Here is a 22,779-nt window from a genome sequence, read left to right as displayed (position 1 = left end):
TCCCATTTTCCTTCTATCTCTCCTTCTTGGCTTCCTCCATCTGTCATTGGCTCCAGAATTCATCCCTGCCTTCTTCACACTTCATTCCCTCTTCTATCTCCTGTCTTCAGATAGTTCCTTCTCTCCGGAACTGCTTTCTATTTCTGTCACACTTCTTTCACCTTTTTATCCATCTTAAGTCCTGAGCTCCTTCCTCTGGTACCTTCCTGGCACTCCTCCTTCTGATCACCCTTATTTCCTTCCATCCATCCACTGATCCTTTCTTGATTTTCTTCCTCCTGTTTCGCACTTCTATCAACTTTCCATCCAACCTATTTCCTTTGCTCATGTCTCTCTCTCCCTCTACAAATGGTAGAAAATCCTTTTGGACTGTTACCATATTGTTTCTTAAGTGCTAAACTACTACTGTTTTGGGAGGCCAATTATATGATAAAATATGCTCGAGTCCAGATGTCGCTTTGCTGCAGTAGATGAGCTACAGTCTCAGAAAGGTTTTCCTTCTAGAGTTAGTGTTGGGGATTATCCGTATGTAAACAATGGGACTAAGCCTTGTAGACAGGGAGAGGAAATGTGTGTGTGTGAGCGAAAGAATAAAGGAGTGAGAGAGAAAACAGACAGGGAGAGAAGTGTGGACATGTGCGACCGTCTCAGGAGACTGTATGATCCATAAAAGTCAAAAGCTTCATTAGGGTGTAACTTAGAGGAAAAGAGAGGAGGACGGCATGCAACATATCTTCTTTCACTCACACACACACACACATAAAATCCTATGCTGCAAATCCAATGCTGAGGATTGAAAGACAAAAAAAGAAATGTCAGCAAGGCCTTCTGGGAGATGTATTTCATCAGGCTATCATGGGAAGTTGAATACTCCCGTGCACCACTGAGTAGCACACACACACAAGCTCATGCAGCCAAAAAAAAAAAAAGCCTAAGCCGCTATGGTTGCAGCTCCTTTCCTCCAGAAATAACTTGTTGACAAAATGTGGAGTGACACATTGCGCTGTCTGCTGGCTTACCTTTGGCCAACCAGGCCCACAGGGCAAACAGTCAGTCTGCACCTCCGCCTCATCTCTCTGTCTCTGTTTCTGAGTCACACTCTGTCATTCTTCTCCCGTTTCCTCTTCCTCAGTTCCTCACTCTATCCCTCTTCATCTATCCACCTTGCCCTGCCATCTTTCCTTACATCAGCGTTATTACATCATGCTCCTCTGTATCCTTCTCTAAACTTTCTCATGGCCTCATTCCCTATTCTATTCTGTTCCGCTCTCTTCTATCCAAACTCCCCTGTCTACTCCTATATTTCTCCTCTATTCTCATAAAGACCTTTGCTTTCGTCTCTGAGACTGCGTCCCTCTAATTATTTCTCCAGCGCTCTGCATCTGTGCAATGATCTGCTTGTAATAAAAAATGCTTTATTAACCTGTTTGTATTTATGGCATGTAACAATGTGAATTTCCTGTTTATGCGTGACAGAATAAAGACGGAGAGAAACAAACATAAATAGAGAATGACAGGGAAGGAGTGAGATGAGGACGAAAGGAGGAGACCAGAGGCAGAAGGGTGGGAGCAAAAGGTGAGGAAATGTAACGGGAGAGTAGTGGAAAAAGGTGAGGAGAGGTGAGAAGGAGGCATGGACTGCTGACACTGAGCTCAGGTGTTACAGTGCTGTTCTCGCATCCCAGCTGAAAAAAAGCTCAGCCCATGTTAGGATCAAGAGGATCTTTGACAGGTTGGTCACGCGCCTATCATTGCACTTCACTTTTCGTGTCCACCTCAGCCTGTGTGTATGTGTTCACATGCTTATAGACGTGCAGTCGGAGAATGTGTATGCCGTTGGTTGCTCTACCCCCTCAATGTGTTGTTATTGGCGTTACACAAATGTCAGCAGAAATTCTTGTTAATTTGAGTTAATTATCATTTATGGATCAGTGACAGACCTTCAATTAGAGCTAGTCCCTCAGCAAAGTTTGTCATCTAACTAAAAAGCTCCTTTATTCTGCATGATTTGCAAAAAACAGCAACAAAACATGACCAAATTCTAGACATGGGCCCACCTGTTAACCAGAACTATTTGACCTGAACAACCGTAGCATGGTCGCTCAATCTTCATTTTAACAGCTTGTTGAAAATTATGAGTCGTGAGCAACACTGACAGCCAATTAACATACTCATCTGCATACTGCTTATCCCAACTAGGACCAGCAGTATGCATAGCACAGCTGTGGGAGGACACTTGATGAAACACACACACAGGAGGACTCTTCTGGAGGGAAAAAAAAGTGCATCTTACAAAAAGAAAGATTATTAAATGGCACGCACATTTTTTGAGGGATAGATTATACAAAAAAAGGAGGGGAAAGCCTCTGTTAATAAAACAACAAGTAAAGATGTTACCTTGGAATTTTGTTACTGAGATATTTCACTTTGTTTCCATCCCAATAATCAAAAGTAGAACAAAGGCATTACAACAATGCATGGTCACACCTGTGTGGGATGGGTTTGCTTGGCCCACAGCCGCGTATAGGGTATTGTCTCCACCTTGTGCGCTCCATTTGTAGTAATAGCTACTGTCTCTCAGAAAACGACGGAAGGAAAAGATTTCCCTCCCTCTCTCTCTCTCCCTTTATAATTGTCCCCCGACAGTCTAGCTCTCTCGCTCTTGTTCTCTCTGTCTTGTCTACTTCCCTCTGTGGTTTCCAGACCGAAGACTGTTGGCTCCATTGCTATGCTTCCAGTGATCTGCAGACTGAGTTTTAAATGTTTAATGCCACGTTGACAGACCCGGTCCCCAGCCATCCATCCAGGAGGGCCGAAGCAGGCTGGTGCGGGGTGAATGCCTCACCTTTCAGAGGCAGATTACAGATGCACACAGACCCTGATCAAGAGCTCCAAAAGGTGAAGGAATAAATCTCCCCTGACAGAAAGGTTGTGTTAGCCTTTACACCCCATATTGCTATGGAGGTGAAGGGGCAAAGTTGGTCTAAGCCAGGCCACCTGAGGGAGTCAGAGCAAAGCAATAGAGGAAGGAAAAGAAAAGCACTGTGGTAGGTAGGGAGAGCAGGAGAGGAAAGAGACTGATGAATGGCAACAAAGGCTAAAAGGATAACAGGCTGAGGCAGATGAAAGGACAATGGGAAGAAAGAAGTGAGTGGCAAAGAAGAGAAAGAGAAAAGCAGCAGAGGATGGTTAGGGATGTAAAGTCTGATAGGTCATGGAAGCAAGTAATGCAAAGTTTCAGAAACTCCACAGCATGGGGGAAATCAAGCAAATAAAGCAACATTTTTTAAAAAGCCAAATATGTTAAAGTTAAAGGTGAAAAAGCAATGAAAACTCAAGCAGAGCTTAACCACAGGGACACATGACAGACAGAGAGCAAGGGAGGGACAAGAACGGAAAAGGTAGAGAGAGAAGGTAGATAGAAAGCAGAGATCAGAAGAAAAGGATAATCACTGATACCCAAGGGGAGGCCAAAGGAAGGAAGAAGATAAAAAATGAAAGGGGAAAGACAGAAAGGCAAATTTTTTAGAACATCTTTACTGACATTTACATTTAGGCCAGACTGTGCGGAGCTGCCCTTGACACCACTAAAGTATTCAGCAGCTGGTCCAGAAACAGAGTTCAAAGGGAATTCCTACATGATGACACAGCTTGTCAAAATTCAATTGATCATTCACAGTAGAGAGGAGTCAGGAAATACTCTGCACCTTTGGAAAATACCCATCTTAGTAAGTCTTTTAATCTTATTAATCAGTGTAAGAATCTGAGTCACTTCATCTGCCAAGTTGTATAAATGTATAGGGATACTTGGCAGAACGGCTATAAAAACTGATACAAAACAAGTGAAATTGCTCTGCATATCTTCTGCCATAAAGACACTTTAAGATTTAAAATATACTAAACAGAGATTCTCAAACATCTATTTTCCTCAAGAAGTTAATGGAAAAATGATATCAAATCACATTAATCAAATTTCATTTGCCTGCCCGCCTCCAAGCTACTAAGCACAAAGTAATGATAGGCACATTTAGCAGAGAAAATTTCTATGGCAACCACAAATTACTTCACCGTAAACAACAACAACAGTGATGAACGCAAGCAAGCTCATTAGAGATGGTTAGATGCACATCTCCAACTGCCGCAAAGCACTATGGGTAGAGGGGGGGTGAGGAGCGTGGAGTGGGTATACTATGATACATTTGCAACAGCAAAACCTCATTTATTCCATACAGACAGGATGAAATGAGAGCGAAACACTGGAATGAATGATGGGTGGAGGTGCAATGGAGCAATAAGGGAATTAAGGAAGAAAGATTGAGAAAACAAAAGGAAGGACTGAGAGAAAGGGAGAGATGGAGTGATCTGCCTTATTTCCGAGACAACTCCAATGACAGAGCCATTCTTCATTAGCCAGTCTCTTTACAGTGTATATGTCAACCCTGGCGGCCAGACAAGTGCAGAGGAGTGTGATCATAATTTATCTATTTAGAATGCCGAGGGGAGAAGGCTACAGTGCTGTGCAAAGCTCTTAGCTGAGCCTTCCTGCTGCGCTGTGCAGTGTAGTGCAGTGACATATTACACTCAATGTGACTATAGAAATAACTGGAGTCAAAAATAAACTTTGCAGAACAGCATATGGAGATGTAATGTGGCATATAGTAGACACTTGGTTATATATCATACACTGGGGACAAAATGTAACATGCCAGGAATATGAGCATGTGTATGCCTCATTAAAAAACAAGTCTACTAAAACAACAAATATAGTCCCCCCTCCCCTAGGCCTTATTGGGGTCGTAACACCTGCACTGAATACAGCTCCCTTCAACTTAAACCACACATATAATTGAAAACTTTGACAATGTCTTCATTTTTAATATCACCCCAAAATGCGGCATGCATTAATGTACAATACAGCAAGTAAGATTCAGAGTAAGGATGGGTGCTGAATATCTCACATGTTACCTGTTGAGATGTTCAGTTTTCTATTGAATGATCAAATGGTCATACTGGAGCTGCTCAAATTTCAAACATGAAAAGGTTAAACAAAGTGAATTAAACTGTGATTGAATTTATTAATTAGTAGTAGAGTAGAGTAGAGTATTATTAAAATCACATCATTCTATTGAGAATCACATGGCTAAGTTTGACATTAACATAGTAGAGTGTGGACCACTGTATTATATTTTATAATTTAACATGTTCACTGGGCACTGTGCCTAATACACAAGAAGAGTAATCAACTTGGTCTGATCTGGCTTGATGCAGCAGAAGACAACTGCTACAAGACTGTATAGTCAACATGTTGTGCATTAGTAACTGACTGGACAGCACACTGACAGCAGCTTCCCTACAGGCTGAGGAGCAAAAGCCTCTTTAAAACAGCAGGGCTATAGGACTGAATTTAAAAGGCCAGTGAATAAAACTTGATTGTAGACCCAAAGGCAGGATGATACAGTCCCTCTTTTCTGTCCTCTACAGTAAATGCAGCCAGTTAAAGGGGAAATTCACCACTTTGAATATGATCATTTCTTAAAACTAGGTCACCTATGGAGTAGAACTGTGCAATTATTTTTTTTTAATTAGTGCCCTATGAATAGAGAAAACGGAGTAAAATACTGTAGACCTACCGTTCTTAAAAGGAAATCTTACAACAACCAGAATGCATTACGCACATCCTGTCCCATCAGACTAACTGACTCTACTGACACTGTGCTTATGGTCAGCAGAGCAGCCATTTAGCAAAGACTGGATCTCTTTACTTTCATCATTATTTACAAATCCATCTCCATTTTGGCTTGTTTGGGGATGTTGGGATGATTGAAGGGGGGAAAAACTTCAACTAAACACTGTTTCTTTTACTTATTTTTGACGACCAGGTGCTGGACCCTGGATTGTGCTCAAGCTGGATGCAGCCATAAAACAGCTGTTTGCTGTTCTGTATTAAGATTTAAAGTCGGATATTATATTCTGTCAGACATAAAATAAAGTGCAGAGATTTCAGTCTGTTTCCATTCTCTTGATGATCCTCAGCATCCTGTCTTTCGATTGCTGCTGTAATGTAGTTCAGGTGGTGGTAGCTTCCTTCTCCACAGTATTATCTGATTTAACAGTGTGATATTTAGTCTCCTAGACAGCCCTTAAAGGCCACTACAGAAAATGAAGAAATGTAGTTTGTAGTCTAAGGCAGATCTGTGAAGTCCATTGGATTACGTGTTTTTTCGTCGCCCATCAAAACTTCTGATAAATTAGCAGAGATCTCTGGGTGCTCGCAACATGGAAGAAAGTTAAACATTGTTCATTTGCATTTACTTCCCACACTGTAATGATACAATGTTGGTAACATTTTACCTATGATCGTCAAATGCAGGAGAAAGCTTAAGAATGACTTCTTTATTCTGGCTCTAGTGCAGGCAATGTAAAACTGTACTGAATGCAGAACAAAGGACCCAACAAAACTAAACTGAAAAACCAGGATTTACATACAAACTCAACTGACGAGGTGATGAGGTGCAGGTGGAACAGGAGAACAGGAAAAGAGCCGATTGGCTGAGAAAGACACAGGGAGCAGGGCAGGGTTAATGAGGCTGATACAGACCAGGTGTGTAGATGAGGTAAGACGGGAATAGCAAGCACAGAAACACATGAGGGAAACACAGAGCAAACAGAAATCCAAAAACCCAGAAAAACAGTTAATAGGTTCAAGAAAGCCTTAAATGTCAGCAGGCCAGATTTAAATAAAACATACTGTGCTACAGAGCTAAATGGGCTGCAAGATAATCTGAGAGACATGTTAACTGAAGCCCAAAGCACAGATCTGTTTAATTAAAAAACTCTGAATTGCTTGATAGCACTAAGCTCAGTGAGACCAGCATGAAACACATTCACAAAACGATCTAGTAATTTAACAAACATTCTCATACTTAACTAGGTAAAATATATTAGTTTTCGCTTATGTTAACTCTTCCAATAGCCTATGTATTACAAACTAGGCAGTTACATGTCTGGACAAATGTCCAATGCAAAAAGCAATAGCATCTCAAGTGGTCCTTAAATATAACGTTGATCTTATCTGTCTTCCTCCCACTCAGTCCAGTTCAACAAACAGGGGAAAAGTCTGAATGCATATGGTGGACTGGTGGAGCAATACAGAGCCAGATGGGGGCAGAACCCTGACATTTCTATGGAGTGGCCTTTGATTAACATGTCTAGGCTATACACAAGAAAATTGGCTTTTTAATTGGTCTAATTCATGTGATATAAGTATAATTTACTGGTAACAGTCTTGCTTCAAATACCTGGAGAATGAATGCAGTTAATATCAGTGCATTATACTTCCCATCTCTATAGACCAGCAATTGGTCTATAGAAATTCAGGCTTTGAAGGTTCCAGCCCCTGAAATGGCATACGCTGTAACTGTATATTGAAGTGCTGTTCAAAAGAGCATCCACAGTCAGCAAGCATTCCCGCGATAAATAAGGTTAAAAAATGCCAGTGAACTGATAAATACTTGGGAATTTCTGAGCCTGTGTGCCTCTACACACTCTTTAATGGCTCTTTCCATCACAGAGTAATCTTTCCATTTTCTCATTTTCAGATCGATAGGGACTCAGGGAGAATGAAAGGCCTATTTCCTCTCAAATAGGGATAAAGCTTAACCACACGGGGCCGTCTCATGTTTTCTAATCATGTCAGCCAGTCTACAGGACCAGATGAAGTGGCACCAAGCTTAAAGAACAAGTCAATCTTTGAATGGTAGTACATAGACTAAACTTCAAATGATTACAGTCTGCTAAAAAAAGACGAGCAGGAGTTGTTTAAAGGCACAACAAGTACTGAAAAAGTGACTTTTTCAGTGCTTGTGAGTATATATTTGGGTCTCTTATGTGCCTACTAACACACAAACTGTGGAGTAACACCCAGTCAGTTTGGTGTGGACTGGCTTGCTCTGAATTTATGTTTCAACAAGCCATTCAGATTTAATGCCACCTCTTACATCACTTGGGGCTTCATTGAATTTGCAATCACCCATGAATCTTTGATTCTCCACCTACGATTTCCAGACAATAGTAACCATTATTATTTTCACAAGCAACCAGACCGGTAGCAAACACATCTCAGCTAAGAGCTAAACACTCTAAATGCTCGGTTGTTGACTGTTAAAAACATTGGCCCCCAGCCTCAGAGGACAGAAGAGTGGTTTAATTTTATTTTTGATGGCAACGTCCCAGCTAAAGTTAGCAAACACATGTATGTTTATGCTGACCACTATGCTATGCTACTATGCTAACAACAGCAACAGAAATTTTTTTAGCATTTTAGGCTAACTTGGGAGTCGAACTCTTTTCAGCTCATTTCAGACTAAGGGAAACTTAGTGGCTGTATCCATGACTGGCACAGCTGTAACCAAGAGCTTTTTAACACAAAAGCATGCTAATGGTTGTAAATAGTCATTGATAATGAAAATATCAAACTGAGAAAGGGGCATTATATGACCTCTTCAAGGAATATAAATAACACTATCATTAGCACAGTTCAATTTTAAAAGGGAGCGTGGGAGAGACAGTCAACAGAGAGATCGGCTTCAGTGAAGTAATAACCCACACAAACTGATGAAAAAAGTTGGAAAGCTGGAAAAAGTAAAAGCAGTGTGGAGCCTGTGTGGGAAAGGTACCCTTCAGATGCCCACTCAACAGCATCCACGGTGTCTGCGGTGGTTTTCTGTAATACGGAGAGGACGGTGGAGCAGCTGAAGGACTTAGCAACAATGTTTCTCCACTTCTATCCAACAGGAACATCTCCCCTGGTGTCTGACCTCAATGCTTAGCTTTGCCTGTAAACAAAGGGCCCTGACAGACATGTTCAATTAATCAATGCTTTTCTCACACATCCCCGTGCAGTTTTCCGAAACTCACTCATAGCCCCAGGGTGCTAGCTCACTCCAACATTACCACAGTGCACAGCTGTATCGCTTTAGACCTGCTGAGCCCTGGAGAGCACCTCACACCATAGACAGGCAGAGTAATAATATGAATGAAGATCAATGCAGAGAAACTGATTAAGAGTCAATCCTACACTGTTAACTAAATCAGCTGAGGTTAGGTTTTACTGAATCATCCTGGAAAACTGGTTTACTGTCTCATGCCAGCAGCTATCCAACACATCATTTTTGCTCAACGAATGAGAGTTAAGAAAGTCTATCTGCAAAATGTTGCCATTAGCGTTAAAATTGCAGTGCTACCTGTAGGTATTCCAATTCAATATATTATTAGCATTCAGGTTGTACATTACTCCTTCCGTCTACTGGAATATTAGCATTCAAGATATTGCTAACAAGTTCATCAGCATGCAGTCAAATGCAAGCCTGAGCTTGATTTGAGGCTCAGGTAGCATTAGCATGCAGATGGTGGTAGGAAGTTGTGGCGGAGGAGGGTGGAGGCTAAGTGATTAGCAGGAAGAGCTCTTACTTCATATGCAGGATCAGCGCTAGGCTCTGTCGCAGCATTAAAGGGTAATGAAACAGAGCCCAGGTGAGGGAGAAGGAATAAGTGGGGGGTGTGGGGGGGGTCATTGTGATCCTTACAGCTGAGCCATGATCACACACCGATAATGGGGGGTCGCACAGTCCCACTCACACTAAATTCATGCAGCGATGCACAAACACACTGCTCTGTTTTTGTTTCATGCAGGTACGGGCATATGGACGCACAGTTTTCTTCAATTATGTGAAAAGTAATCACAGACAGACAATCACACACACATCTCAGGAGGTTGCAGTATTTTGGCAGTAACCAGCCTGTTTACGAGTGGATATTCCAAGTCCCTGTGATTAAAACAGCTCCAAAGCGCTCCTGACACTCCATTACCCAGCATGCCCCGGGTTAGGCAGGATTGTACATATTGATTTCACGCCTCATTAGGTTTCCTGTCTAACAATGTCATTGTTCTTCCTGGTTCTACAGGATCCTGCATCATTCAGAAATGACCAGGTATAACTCTGGGAGGGGACGGCAGACACATAACAAATGAACACATTGAGTCTGGGCTTTTTGGAGCATCATGGGGAAAACCTTGGCAGGCTGCAGACTTTTGACCCAGTTTTCAGTTGTCTGCAGTTGCTGTAGACACACGTTAGCTCCCTTCAAAGAACAGACAGAACATAATGGCTTAAAACAAGCTGTCAGTACTGAGAAAAGTTATTTTACTCTAATTTATCTTGAGAAGTGATCATGCTCCGGTAAAACATCAATAAAAACTAAGTATCAGAGTAACACAGAATAGATTTTTCCATCTCATTGTTTTCACACCAGTCTTGATTTTTCAAGATCTTGACACCTCGTTTCCACAAAAAAAAGTGTTATGCAGCTGCAAGGAGGGTGCATAGTTTCACTGTGCCTGGGATATAATACTCATGCAGCTCAAGAACACTTTCAAATATTCATTTTAGATGGATTGCTTTATTTTCAAACAGCTAGTTCGAAATAAAAAGTATTTTTTTATGACAGTCAACAACAACAACAGTGGGTTGCAGTTATTACTCTGATCATACAGTAAAAAATCAATACTGAGCACATTCATTGAGTTAGGGGAGATTCCACCAGGTGTGTGAAGCTGTGCTTAAATCATGACTGCTGACAGAGGCAGCACCTGCAGCTGGCTATTACAGAGGCAAAGAGCAAGTCCTGCAACAGGCTTTTTTTAATCATCAGCACAAAGTGCAGTTGAGGGCGCACCATTTCTATAAAGCTATATACTGTAAACACACATCTATTCTTCCTCAGCTTTGATGGAAAAGTTTCACTTTGTGGATGTTTTTCCCTGACAAAGATTTTTTTTTTCTTTTCTTTGGTTTGTGAGCTTCCAGGCAGTCTTAAACCAGACTCAGACTACTGAAATGTTGTGCCAATTTATCCCCAATTCACCCCTCTTGACAATTGGAGAAAAAATCTCATCTGGGACCTTGCTCAGTATTGATGTTCAGCCCAGATTATCTGGTAGCATGAGGGGTTTACAGATTAAATCTGGAACCAAACTGCTTGCAGACCCGATGAAACCTGTAAACATATTTAGGATTTAAAATCTGGATGATGATGTCACTACTTTTCGGGCAGAGCCACAATAGCCAATGAGAGAGTCATGTCTACAAGGTGTTGACAGTTCTGCCGAGAGTGTTGACAAACAATTGTAACCATTGTAGCCCGTAAGGCTAACATTAGCTAGCATTGTACTGTTGACAGATATTAGATCTGACAGTTAATATCTCACCTCCAGTTCTCGCTGAAGAACAGACAATCTGTGTTGACCGCATCTCCCCAAACATTTTCTCATCCAGACTCATTTAACCTTACGCTTTTTTCTCACTGCAAAGAATTAAGTTGTTGCACCATGTCAGCATCCATTTTGTTTACACTTGCCTCCCAATGAGCTCGTGTGAGATCACGTGAGGTGGTGCATTGCTTCGTCTGACACAATAATCTTCATAATATGCTGTAGTGCGTGATGCGCCATCATTTCTCAAATCTTGAAGTGTGTACTTGTCTGAGATTAGAGAGAAGATCATCTGTGGGGTTTCTACTTGTGTGCGTGATGCAGCCTGATTTCAACGATTTCAGTTGGTTAGGATTTTAAAACTCCTATAGTGTTTGTATAGGATCATTTATCCCCTCCACAGAGTGTACAAACAGCATTGTACTGTGATTCCACTTTCACTGATTGACCTTCAAACAGTAATTGGCAAGTCTGGTTTGGTGGTTGTCTCAGAGTCCCGGGTATTGGACGGCTGCCACTGAAACTTACCTCTCCTTCCTTTCACTCCCTATTCCCTTTCTCCTTTTTCTTTCCCTCTCTCAATTCATTTATCCAACGACCAATTTTTCTTCAAATTTCCTGCTCCTCTACCTGTGCACGCTGTCCTTTCCACTCTCTTTAATCCTACTTCTCCTTTCTTTTTCCTCACACGTTCTTCTACCTCACACATACACACACACACACACACACATTGCAGAATTTTCATGTTTCGTGTCATCTCTCTTGCTTATTCTCTCTCTTCGAGCTCTCTCACTCTCTCTTTGGCCCAAAGCATGGCAGCTGCAGTAGCATGTAGCCTGCCAGCTGCCAGTTATGATGATGGTGACAGTACAGTGGGGGTGCTGGCTGGGTGATGTTGACTAAATGGAACATTGCAGCACCACTGGCAGACACAAACTCAAGCTTAGGCACGCTTGCACGCGCACACAAACACACACGACAACAGCGCCAAAGTGCACAACAGCCTTCAGGCCAGCTAATAATTCTCCACCAGCCACATCACTTATGAGCCAGGTTTAGGCAGCTGAGCACCACCACCCTTTTCTTCCCTATTCTTCCACAGATGCTCCTTCAGTGAGTAAATGGTGAGGGGGATACTGCTCCTGTGACATATCTCCCACTCAAACTTGCATGAAAATCATTACAATTCACCTCGGCAGCTTTTAGCATTCATTTAAAAACTACAAAGTCATCATCAGGAGTCGGTCTCTAACATTAAAACTGCAGCTGACATTTGAGAGTGAATCATGTTTTCTGAAGGCTTCCTCAGAGAAAAACTTTGTGAGTGGATGACACACACAACAGTGCTCTCTGCTGAATGAATGCCTTACTGCAGTAAGACAGGTTTGGCTACACAGTGTAATCATATCGGTGGGTGGGTGTGTGTGTGTGTGTGTGTGTGTGTGTGTATGTGTGTGTGTGTGTGTGTGTGTGTGTGTGTGTGTGTGTGTGTGTGTGTGTGTGTGTGTGTGTGTGTGTGTGTGTGTGTGTGTGTGTGTGTGTGTAAAAAGCATCCATGTCTTTCCTACTGAGTGTGTTTACTGGCAGAGCAGGGCAATTCCTTCCCTACCTAACAACCATCTCTTAAGTTACAGTGTACTTATTCGTACACACACGCACACACACACACACACACACACACACACACACACACACACACACACACACACACACACACACACACACACACACACACACACACACACACACACACACACACACACACACACACACACACACACACACACAGAGACAGAGACAGGCAGAGGCACACAGCTATACTGCATGCACTGATGAACACATACTATAATACATATACGGTACGTGCAATTAGTTCGAACACATACACACAAACAAAGAGTCCAGAATGTCTGCCTGACGGCTAAGTGATCTGTTCCCAAACTGGCACAATGGAAGAGACAAATGTTGAAGGACACTGAGGACAGACACGGAGTGAAAGAGGCACCAAACTCAATTTTCAGCCTGAAAACCACTGGCAGAGAGGTTGGCAGATCTGTTCAAAGCACAAAACGCTTTGAACCAGCGCATCCACTCTTTTAATGTGCTGTCAAAAGTTTTAACTGTGAGGTGTATTAAGTGGCATGACAGTGTCATTTCAAAATTACCTGCTGCCACAGCAGAAAGGGTATGTATTATGCAGGTGAAAAGGTAGGTGCCGAGCACAGTCTTATTCGTTGCTGTAATAGCAGTAAGAAACCTTGCCTTTTTTTAAAAACATAAACTAAGGTTTTACTTGGTTTTCCATTTTATTTTCAGGAGCCACAGATTTATGAAACCCTTCAAAACAATTATTAATAATTTCACTATTCATTTTTTTAGCCTGTCATATATTTGCATTTTTAGGAGATACAGTGTTTTTCATCAGCTGCTGTATTGATTGCGTTAGGTGTGGGAGTATCCATTACTTTCCAATCACTCTGACCCTGAGACAGAGTTCATTTATACCAGCTGCAAAACACAGCTGTCAACTGCAGCAATAGACAGGGTATCGATAAAGGGGCAAGGACAGAGGAGGCAGAGGTGGACAGAGGGTCTCTGCACACTTTCTGAAGTCAAATATAACGCTTTTTGAGGCTTTTTAAGAGTTCAACAAAGAAAATGTAAGATCCTATCCTGCAGAACAAATGCTCATAAGGGCTAAAAGATATATTTTAAATCAGTCATATTACGAATATGAAAAATCACATTTAAGATGTTCAAAATATAATAATCAAAATATTTCATCCAATGAATTATGTTCCAAAGTTATGCATTACATCAAACAAAATGCATCACTTCACATCTCAAAACCTTACATAACTAATTTAATTACAATTTAATTTCTGTTTTGTGAGTCTGGTGAGTGATGGATGTCAGAAACACTTTTATAAACATCCTCCATGTAGATTGGCCTTAAGACTGAACACAGACAGGATCAAGTCAAGAGTGAGTCCAAATGAACCCGAGGCCGAGCAAAGACCAAGGCCAACAAATATGTACAGCTTTAACAAGCACACAGTACTTTTTAATTCAGTTATTTCAGATTTATATATGTAAATATAAGTGGGTTTTTTTAATCAGTTAACGAAAATACACTGTTTTTAAACATTCAAGATTAGGAAGTCGCTCATCTCATCTACCCTAAAATGTACACTATGTTATTGGTGTGCATGTAGTATGTTGAGAACATGGCCGTCTCCAATAAAGTAGAAACTTCAAAAGGTTGACTTCTTGTCGAGTAACACAGCCACCTTCCAGCTGTGCCGGTTGAAAGTACCATCATTTCTGTGCTCCCAAGAAAACGGGTATAAACAAAGACTCTGAGGGGAAAAACAAAGACACTCTCCAATAGCAGTGGGTGGCAATAGCAAGTCGCTTTATAGTTTGCCAGCCACCACAAAACTTAAAAAGAAGAAAAGGGAAGGGAACCAGAACAACCATGTTGGGGGAAATACAACAATCACTATAAAGTGGACAGTTACTAGTAAGAAGAAAATAATCAAATCAGCAAGAGGTGAACAGGCATAGAAAGAAATTAACCCTTGGTCCAATAATAATAAAGCAGAAAGAACAGCTGACTCTGAGAGTCTGCTTTACTCCACCAGTAACATAACTCCCAACACTTAATGCTACTGTTACTGCTACAACAGGGTGACTGCTATTGCAAAGTATACTAAAACGAGAATACAAACACCCAAAAACAACAGGTGTGGGTCGAAGTGTGTTCTCACCAGTACCATCTCAAAGTTTAATCATTCAAATGAAAACATTTTAAGACATTTCAGATGTGCTCTTTTAAGACATTTAAGACTTATTAAGGACTGCAGCTACCCTAGGCAGAGAAAAAGAGAAGTCTATCAGGGAAGAGATGGCACAAACACCTAGACAAATGTACTTTGAGAGCAAGTTGTGAACGACACACAGACACCTACACAAAATCACTTTTAAAGCAATTTGTGTACGTGTTGGAGAGAGCCAACGTGTTGAGAATATGCACAGTCAATAACCAGAGCGGTAGTCAGGCTTAGTGAGAGCATTTTTGCAAAAGGAAAGTTTTCAGCTCACTCTAAAGGCCAATGAAGTGCACTTGAATTCCACCAAAGGAAAAGGAGTCTGGAGAATAACCGGCAGTCTAAAGGATAGAATACATTACTCTCTCAGCTCTGAAGAAGACCTTGCTCCTTTCAAATATGCAAACTGAAAGCCTCCATCAGTTGTGAACCCTTGATAACTAAAGTGGTTTATGGATACTTTCAGCTCACATCCAACAAACTCAGGGATGATCACAGTGTTGTTCAACAACCAAGTGTTTAAGTTGATGTGGAAGATGCAGGAAATGACAAAGATGGCAGTGATAATCATATGATAACTACAACCTTGACAAATGATGATGATGGTGACAATTTAAAAATATGATAATTATATTGATAATAAATTATATTACATTGAAGGCCAAATCTGTCTTTTTTTGAACATATAAATTACAGATACAATATATTTACTATTTGTAAATGAATACTGTTCTAGATGGAAAAAGATTTTCTTTTCTTAGTTAAATTCAAGTAAAACAAACATTTTATGAATATCAATATCTATTATTACCTTTACTTGCCCCAAATCACATAAAGATACCATCACACGAGGAATCAGGAATGTATTTAATCAAATTGTAATTTTCATGAAAAAGGTTTTACCATAATTTTAATACAAAGTGTTATTGTGGGAAAGCTTAGCCAAAGATTATTCAGACTCGTGTAACCAAAAAAACAAGTGTCTCCAAAAATGAAAAACAAACAAATCAAACTTATCTTAATTGTCTCAACTCAGGAAACCTCAAACATATGCATGATCACACACACAGCTACAAAGACATCCTCTTTGCTTTCTGCACTCTCCCAAACCAAAAAAAAATAAGCCCTCCTATCTGTCTAGGCAGAAACTATGTAACCAGGTAAAAAACAAGGTTACTTATATCTGTTACAGTACCACTGTACATACACATCCCCTACCATGAGCCAAAATGAGTACAGATCAAAACAAACACCAAGCAAAACATTTAACTCAACACATTAAATCCCCCCATACTTTGTCAAACACATGATATCACTGATGATGTCAGTGAGAGCCTAAAAGCAGGAAGTGACTCAACCATTTATCTCCTAAAAAGCATGGTGAGTATGGTAAGTATGGTAAGTAACACAACAAGCTAAGAAACTCTGGACTTAATTCAATAAACAATAAGTAAACTTCAATACTTCACGTCTGGCTTGATAAAACCAGAAATACAATGTAAATATGACAAAAGAAGTATTAAAAGCAATACTGCAAACAGTGATGTTGTACTGGCTAACACAAATAAAAAGACAAGTATGAAAAGAAATATATCAGTGTGTGTATTACAGTGTAATGGCATGGTGTGGTCTTATATTCAATAACCCTTAATGGGGCAAAAAAAAAATTGACAGCTTTACAAACTAAAGCAAAAAAGTCAGTATCTTAATATTATTTCTGTCAAAGCTGATGAGCTTCCATTTTTAGGTAGAACTTGGTCCCGGGCTACAGTGGCATCATCCAGGCAGTAATCACAGCGGTTTTAATGGGCTGAACTGTCACATGACTTAATCGTTGACATCAGTTATAATACAAATGGAATAAACACAATAAACTCAAATAAAACGCAGAGTGGAAGCCCAATGGCAAGAATTTTCCGCAGAGTTTCAGCTAGTTTATTCCATTAGTTTCTGACCCCATTACTAAATGCCCTTGAAGAATTGAGGAAAAATCAGTAAACAATCAGTTGCCACAAAATGCAACAGTAACACGAAATCTAGATATATGTAATGTAACAATATAAAATGCATTTAAATCAAGAGTCTAATATTAGGTTAAAAAGAGGGAGAATGCATAACCGAGATGCTCTCAATGAACTAAATAATAAAACAGTTACAGTGATCTCCAGATATAACACATGAAAGCTAATAAAAGCATAAGATGATACACAATGTGAAAGACATACATTTCTTCTTATTTTATTTATTTATTTATGGTCTATTTACCATATTTTACTGTGTTTATTTATCAAAACAGCAACAACAAAAAAGCCTTGTTCATGTCTAAGTCAAGCAGCCACCAGTAACTCTAATACTAATCATTGTTACCCCGTGGCCTTCACTATGTATGTTTTTCCTTGTTTTTCAGGCTTTTAAGGGCGCAAAATAGTTTCCCATCCCAGATCCCCAAATTAGCATTATTATTATGTTGTTGATGGCAATAATAAATTGGCTGGACAATAAACTGTGGAGATGATACATTCAAAACATCAACTCTTTTTAGCCAGAGTATTTTTCTCAGGAAAGATTAACTGGCTGCTGGGTGTTCAGAACAGCAAAAAAACAGGTTTCATTAAAGTCATTATAGCTGGAATCATTAAATCACACTATCAATCAGGGCTAAAGAAACAAGGTTAAATTGCCAGGGCATATTCCAGAAACAGAACGAGACATTAACTCCAGCTAAATGAAAATATGCAGAAAACTGATAGATTATAGAGCAAATCAGCACTGGTTAAATTGGCCTCTGTGGAGTTCTCCGGAGGCAAGTTGAGACATGATGCAACATTTTGCAAAGCATGTTGAGAAACTCAAATGACTTCAACTGTAGCAGTACAGCAGCTGTTTAATATGAACATTTTAACTAGAGAAATACAGAGTTGTCATCTGAGGATGTGAAATTTCCCATTGAGCTCACTGGCTGCACTGACCCTCAGCTCTTTTAGGAAATGTTCTATGATACCCAAGAATGTTCCAATTCAAATATAGTGTATGCGTAATATTACTGAATCCTCAAATATGTTGAATGTATAAATACAGATAAAATAAATAAATATAATGCATTTTTCAAATATAGTCTCACTTTCTTGCAATTGATTTCATACTGATGTGATTAAAAGTGTCAGAAACATGATGTGACTACCCTCAAGTCATATCCAGGGAACGTTTGTATGTCTTCCTGGAAGATGGGTGAAAAACTGAAAAAACAAGTGTGGTACTACGATTGTAATACATGGAGATGATAAAGAAATGGGAGATGAAAAGACGGGAAACATATATAAACGCTATTATCACCTCAAATACTTAAGCTTCTTCCTGCTTCACATGTTCATTTTTGGTGCCAATGACTGGGAAACACCTTTAACCATCTCTTCAGCAATATATGCTTGATTTCATGACTGTCTGTGCCATCATCCTCTCCCTTGCAGCACACTGCATGAATTCAATGTTAAATTGCTTCCTATCCCTAATTATGTCTCATTCTCCCACTGCTAAAAGCAAGAAATCATTACACTGTCTTGAACATACCACATGTCACTTTTTCTTTAACTACTAGCAACACGCACCAAGACTCACAAGTAGACAGATGGTGTCTACTAAATAGAATCTAAGCCAAGTGTGTATCCTCACATGTGGGTATCCTCGCCAAGACAACCACAGTAGAGGAGAGGTGTGTGTGTATGTTAGGCATGATGATGTGCTGCAATGGGAGTGAGCCCGCTGGGTTACTGGAGCAATATGTTCATATGCAAGGCCACACACACACACCTGGAGAGAGAATATCAGTATGAAACAGAGAGAGAGATTGCGAGAACTATATTTAGACTCAACCTTTTATCATACATATGCATCATGCATCCATTACACACCTGAAAATGCACACATGTAGGGCACACAAAAAGCCACAAATCATGGAAAAGGTGAAAATCAATAAAAAAGGATCTATTTTTAAGATGTGCTGATATGAAGGACATATTAAAAATCACACACCACAGTTCTATGCTGTCGACACCATCAATTACGATGTGCAGATATTCATGTGCGCCGTGTGTGAATATGTATTATTCATTAAATATCATGGTTTTATGCCAGTACACCTGCATACGGCAAGTATATCATACACACTACCTTATCTGCAGCCATGTGTGTAGGGATGTAGAAGGAGATTCAGTGGAGAAGATCTTGGGTCAACTGTTGCAACTATTGATTTTAGAGGAAATTTCAGAAACAAAATAAGTGTCATGGATTGATCGTGGTGAGACTGCTGTAGAGACATCATAACAGGAGGAGATGACATACTGCCTAAATGTGAGTGTCAATACTGTTTGTGGAGATATAACAGTCTGTCAGCCCCTCTGATCTTTTGAGTTGATTATCAATTTCAAGTTAAGTTGCCTAAGTAGAGATGGGTTTTTCTATTTGTTTTCCTGTTTGTTATCCAGTAATTAGTGTGGACCATTCATGTTCAGTAAAGCCACAGGCCTCTCCTGTGCAATGCAGCTCTACTGAAGCAACAGGGGGGTCAAAGGTGTGTTCCTTTTTGTACCGTATGTACCCCATATTCAGCTAAATCACACACACAAAGAATGGACTGTATAGAGAATTTCTTTAAATATTATGTAAAAATATTTGGATGAACACCACCACAGCATGAAGTATACCATTGTGCTTATTCTTTTTAACATGTTACCTTGTATCAGTCTTGCATTAGTATGTTGTGGATCAGTAAAGCTCCATGGATCTGACTAAATCAGACACACTTCAGTGATTTGGTAATGTAGGAGCACTGAGACATTTTCCGATGAGGTAAACTACACTTCAGCAGTCAAGTGCAGCGATGTCAACCCAGTCTCAAATCAACATGTGTAATGGCAGTGTTTTCCCTACCATTATATTGGGGGGGTGGGGCGCATACCAACAATTTTTTTGGCAGGACCTACACAATCTTTATAATAAATAAACTAACCATCATATACATTCACTGAACGAAGTAAATTGCACATTTCTCACGAGACACATTTCAATACCAAAACTATCTTAAAATATTGCATTTTCCTATGAGAGTAAAAGTAATGTTGTTTATTTTCGCAGAGAGAAATTTAAAAGAATAGCCCAAAAAACATCTCACAATTTTAGAGCTGTTATTGTGAAACTAACATGTTGTGCTCTGTGGACCAACGTCACATTTTGATGTGAGACTGGGTTGACTATCTAGAGTTGATTAGGTATGTAACATATATCTCTTGTTACTCGAAAATCCTGAATGGAAAGGCAAGAAACAGGGAACTAACTTTGAATTTTCAAAAAAATGTTTCCTCAGGGGAGGAATTTTTCTAGCTTTAGAGGAAAATAAGATGTCAACACTGGCTACATTTTTGGGGGGTTCTTGTCTTAGAATTCTGTACATTTGCTCTCCCAACATGAGGTGGGAACTGCTTGTTCAAATCTGGTCCAATGCAGGGATGTGACTAAACACTCATGCTTCAGTGATTCAGTAATGTAAGAACACAGAGAGGCTCTTTAGTAGAAAAAAGAAACACACACACACAAATGAATGCCATTTGCAAAGGAAAAAAGCTCAAATTGCCATCAGCACTTGTCCTTCATTCTTTAAGGGTAAATGGAATATTTCATGGTATTAAATTAAGGAGAACTTCAGAGCCAATGTAGATTCACAAAATGATAAATCTATGGTGTATTGCATTTGCTGGTGAGCTAAATCTAAATGAAACAGAGTCCTATTACACAAAGGAATAAGTCCAAGGCTAAACACAAATCACTAAATTCAATTAGTATGATCTTGACGTTTTTTCAGAGGGACTCGAGACTCAGAATGTCACTTCCTCTTGCAAACAGGGACTGCAGGCATGCTTGTGTGTGAGGTTGTTTATTTTATACTTCAACTAAGTATAAAACAAACCCAGAGAAATACACTGATTTAATTGTGCAAACTTACCTAACAGCGCACATGCTCCTTGACGGTGGCCTTATTCTACAAAATGTACATTCTCACCCTTTCTGTGCTTTCTCACCCTGGCTTTCACAGTCCAACATGTCATCTCAGTAACTTCTAATGGAAAGCGTGTTAATTGATAACCGCTTAACTGTCCTACATACATCCCCATCCTCTGTTAGACCAAACCAACCCACCTCCTACTGACATCCTCTTATTCTCAATTTCTTCTCCTACCTTTTCCATGTACCTCCTTTCCTTCCCTCTTACCCATTCCAGATTCTAACCTGAAACCAGCCAGAATCATCATCCGGCCTGTCCTCTTGCAGCGCTGCAGTTACCTTCCAACGCTCCCCATCGAGTAATTGCCTTGATTTTAATGACTTTTTCAATTATGTCTAGTTGGCTACAGCTCTTGCTCCATAATCTCCATCATTTCAGTCCATTAAACTCTTGCATTCCCTTGGCACTAATCAATCTTTGGTTCTTCTTTTTAATACTTAAAAGCAGCAGAGCGCCTTTTCCCCTGAATAACAGTGACAACCTTCTGACCCCCCTCGTAGCAAGCTGTCCAATGGCTGCTATAAGGGGCACAAAGACAAAAGAGCAAAAGAAAGAGAGGGAACCAAAAGCCAAAATGTGTCTGTCTTATCAAAATTGAACACATTACAGTTGGCACATATACAGCACACATGTACACATGTACACATGAGCAGCTGTGGCTCAGGAGGTAGAGCAGGTTGTCTACTGATCGGAAGATTGGTGGCTCAATCCCTGGCTCCTCAAGTCCACATGTTGGAGTGTCCTTAGGCAAGATACTAAACCCGAAGGCTGTGCCATCAGTGTGTGAGTGTATGTTTGTGCATGAGCATTAAAACTTGTGATGAGGCTGGCACCGTGCATATGTGCATCAGTGCATGAGTTTGTGTGTGTGTGTGTGTGTGTGTGTGTGTGTGTGTGTGTGTGTGTGCGTGTGTGTTTGTTTGTGTATTGGTGAATGTTGGCATGTAGTGTAGAGCATTTTGGAGTTGGAAGACTAGAAAGGCTCTATATAAATGCAGCCCATTTACCATGTACATGACAAAGTTCCTACCTGCTCTTTGACAGAGGCCAGGATGGAGGAGGTCGTCTCTGTCTCAGATCTGTCTCCATTGGAGGCTGGCATCACAGGGGGAACCATGGCCCCCTTCTCCTGCTCTGGAGGTTGCTCTGGCACCGGCATTGCTAATATTAAACACACACAAAGAAGAAACATGATCTTTATGTCCTTGAAGTACAGCTACAGTATTTAAGTAGCACGGAAATGTAATGTGTAATAATGGTCATATCCATATCAACCCAGTTTTAAAGCAGCTAAATAAATCTACTGGAGAGAGGTCTATGTTGACCTCTGCTACCACCTTGAAGCTATGTGGGATTATCCAGTCAATTCCACTTTGATCTGGAGAAATGGAGTAACAGCATTGCAGCAGAAATGTAGAACGTGTGTATTCTTCAATGACTGCATCTCTGAAATTATGGCCTATTTTAACATCTCTGCTTTGAACATCATGTGTTAGAAGTAAAAGCTCAAGTTACCTAATATTTGCACTGAAGTTACTAACAAAAACCACCACTCTGATCTACAGTTGAAGCCACTTGAATCATACTGCATTTTCCCTAAGAGCTGAATTTCAAAGAAATAACAT

The 22,779-nt window shown here is 40.2% G+C and overlaps 1 protein-coding gene across 1 annotated transcript in view; it reads right to left on the bottom strand.

The window, feature by feature from the left end:
- Positions 1 to 22,313, bottom strand: part of ctnnd2a (catenin (cadherin-associated protein), delta 2a) — a 218,703-nt gene extending 196,390 nt beyond the window's left edge. The window contains exon 1 of the mRNA XM_062441201.1: positions 22,185 to 22,313. Within this exon, the coding sequence (XP_062297185.1) occupies positions 22,185 to 22,313 (129 nt within the window). The remainder of the gene's footprint in view (positions 1 to 22,184) is intronic.
- Between the last annotated feature and the right edge of the window lie 466 nt (positions 22,314 to 22,779).

Source organism: Scomber scombrus, chromosome 20 (genome assembly GCF_963691925.1).
Source record: "Scomber scombrus chromosome 20, fScoSco1.1, whole genome shotgun sequence".
NCBI classification, from domain to species: Eukaryota; Metazoa; Chordata; class Actinopteri; order Scombriformes; family Scombridae; genus Scomber; species Scomber scombrus.
This window is presented reverse-complemented; position numbering and strand designations above follow the sequence as displayed.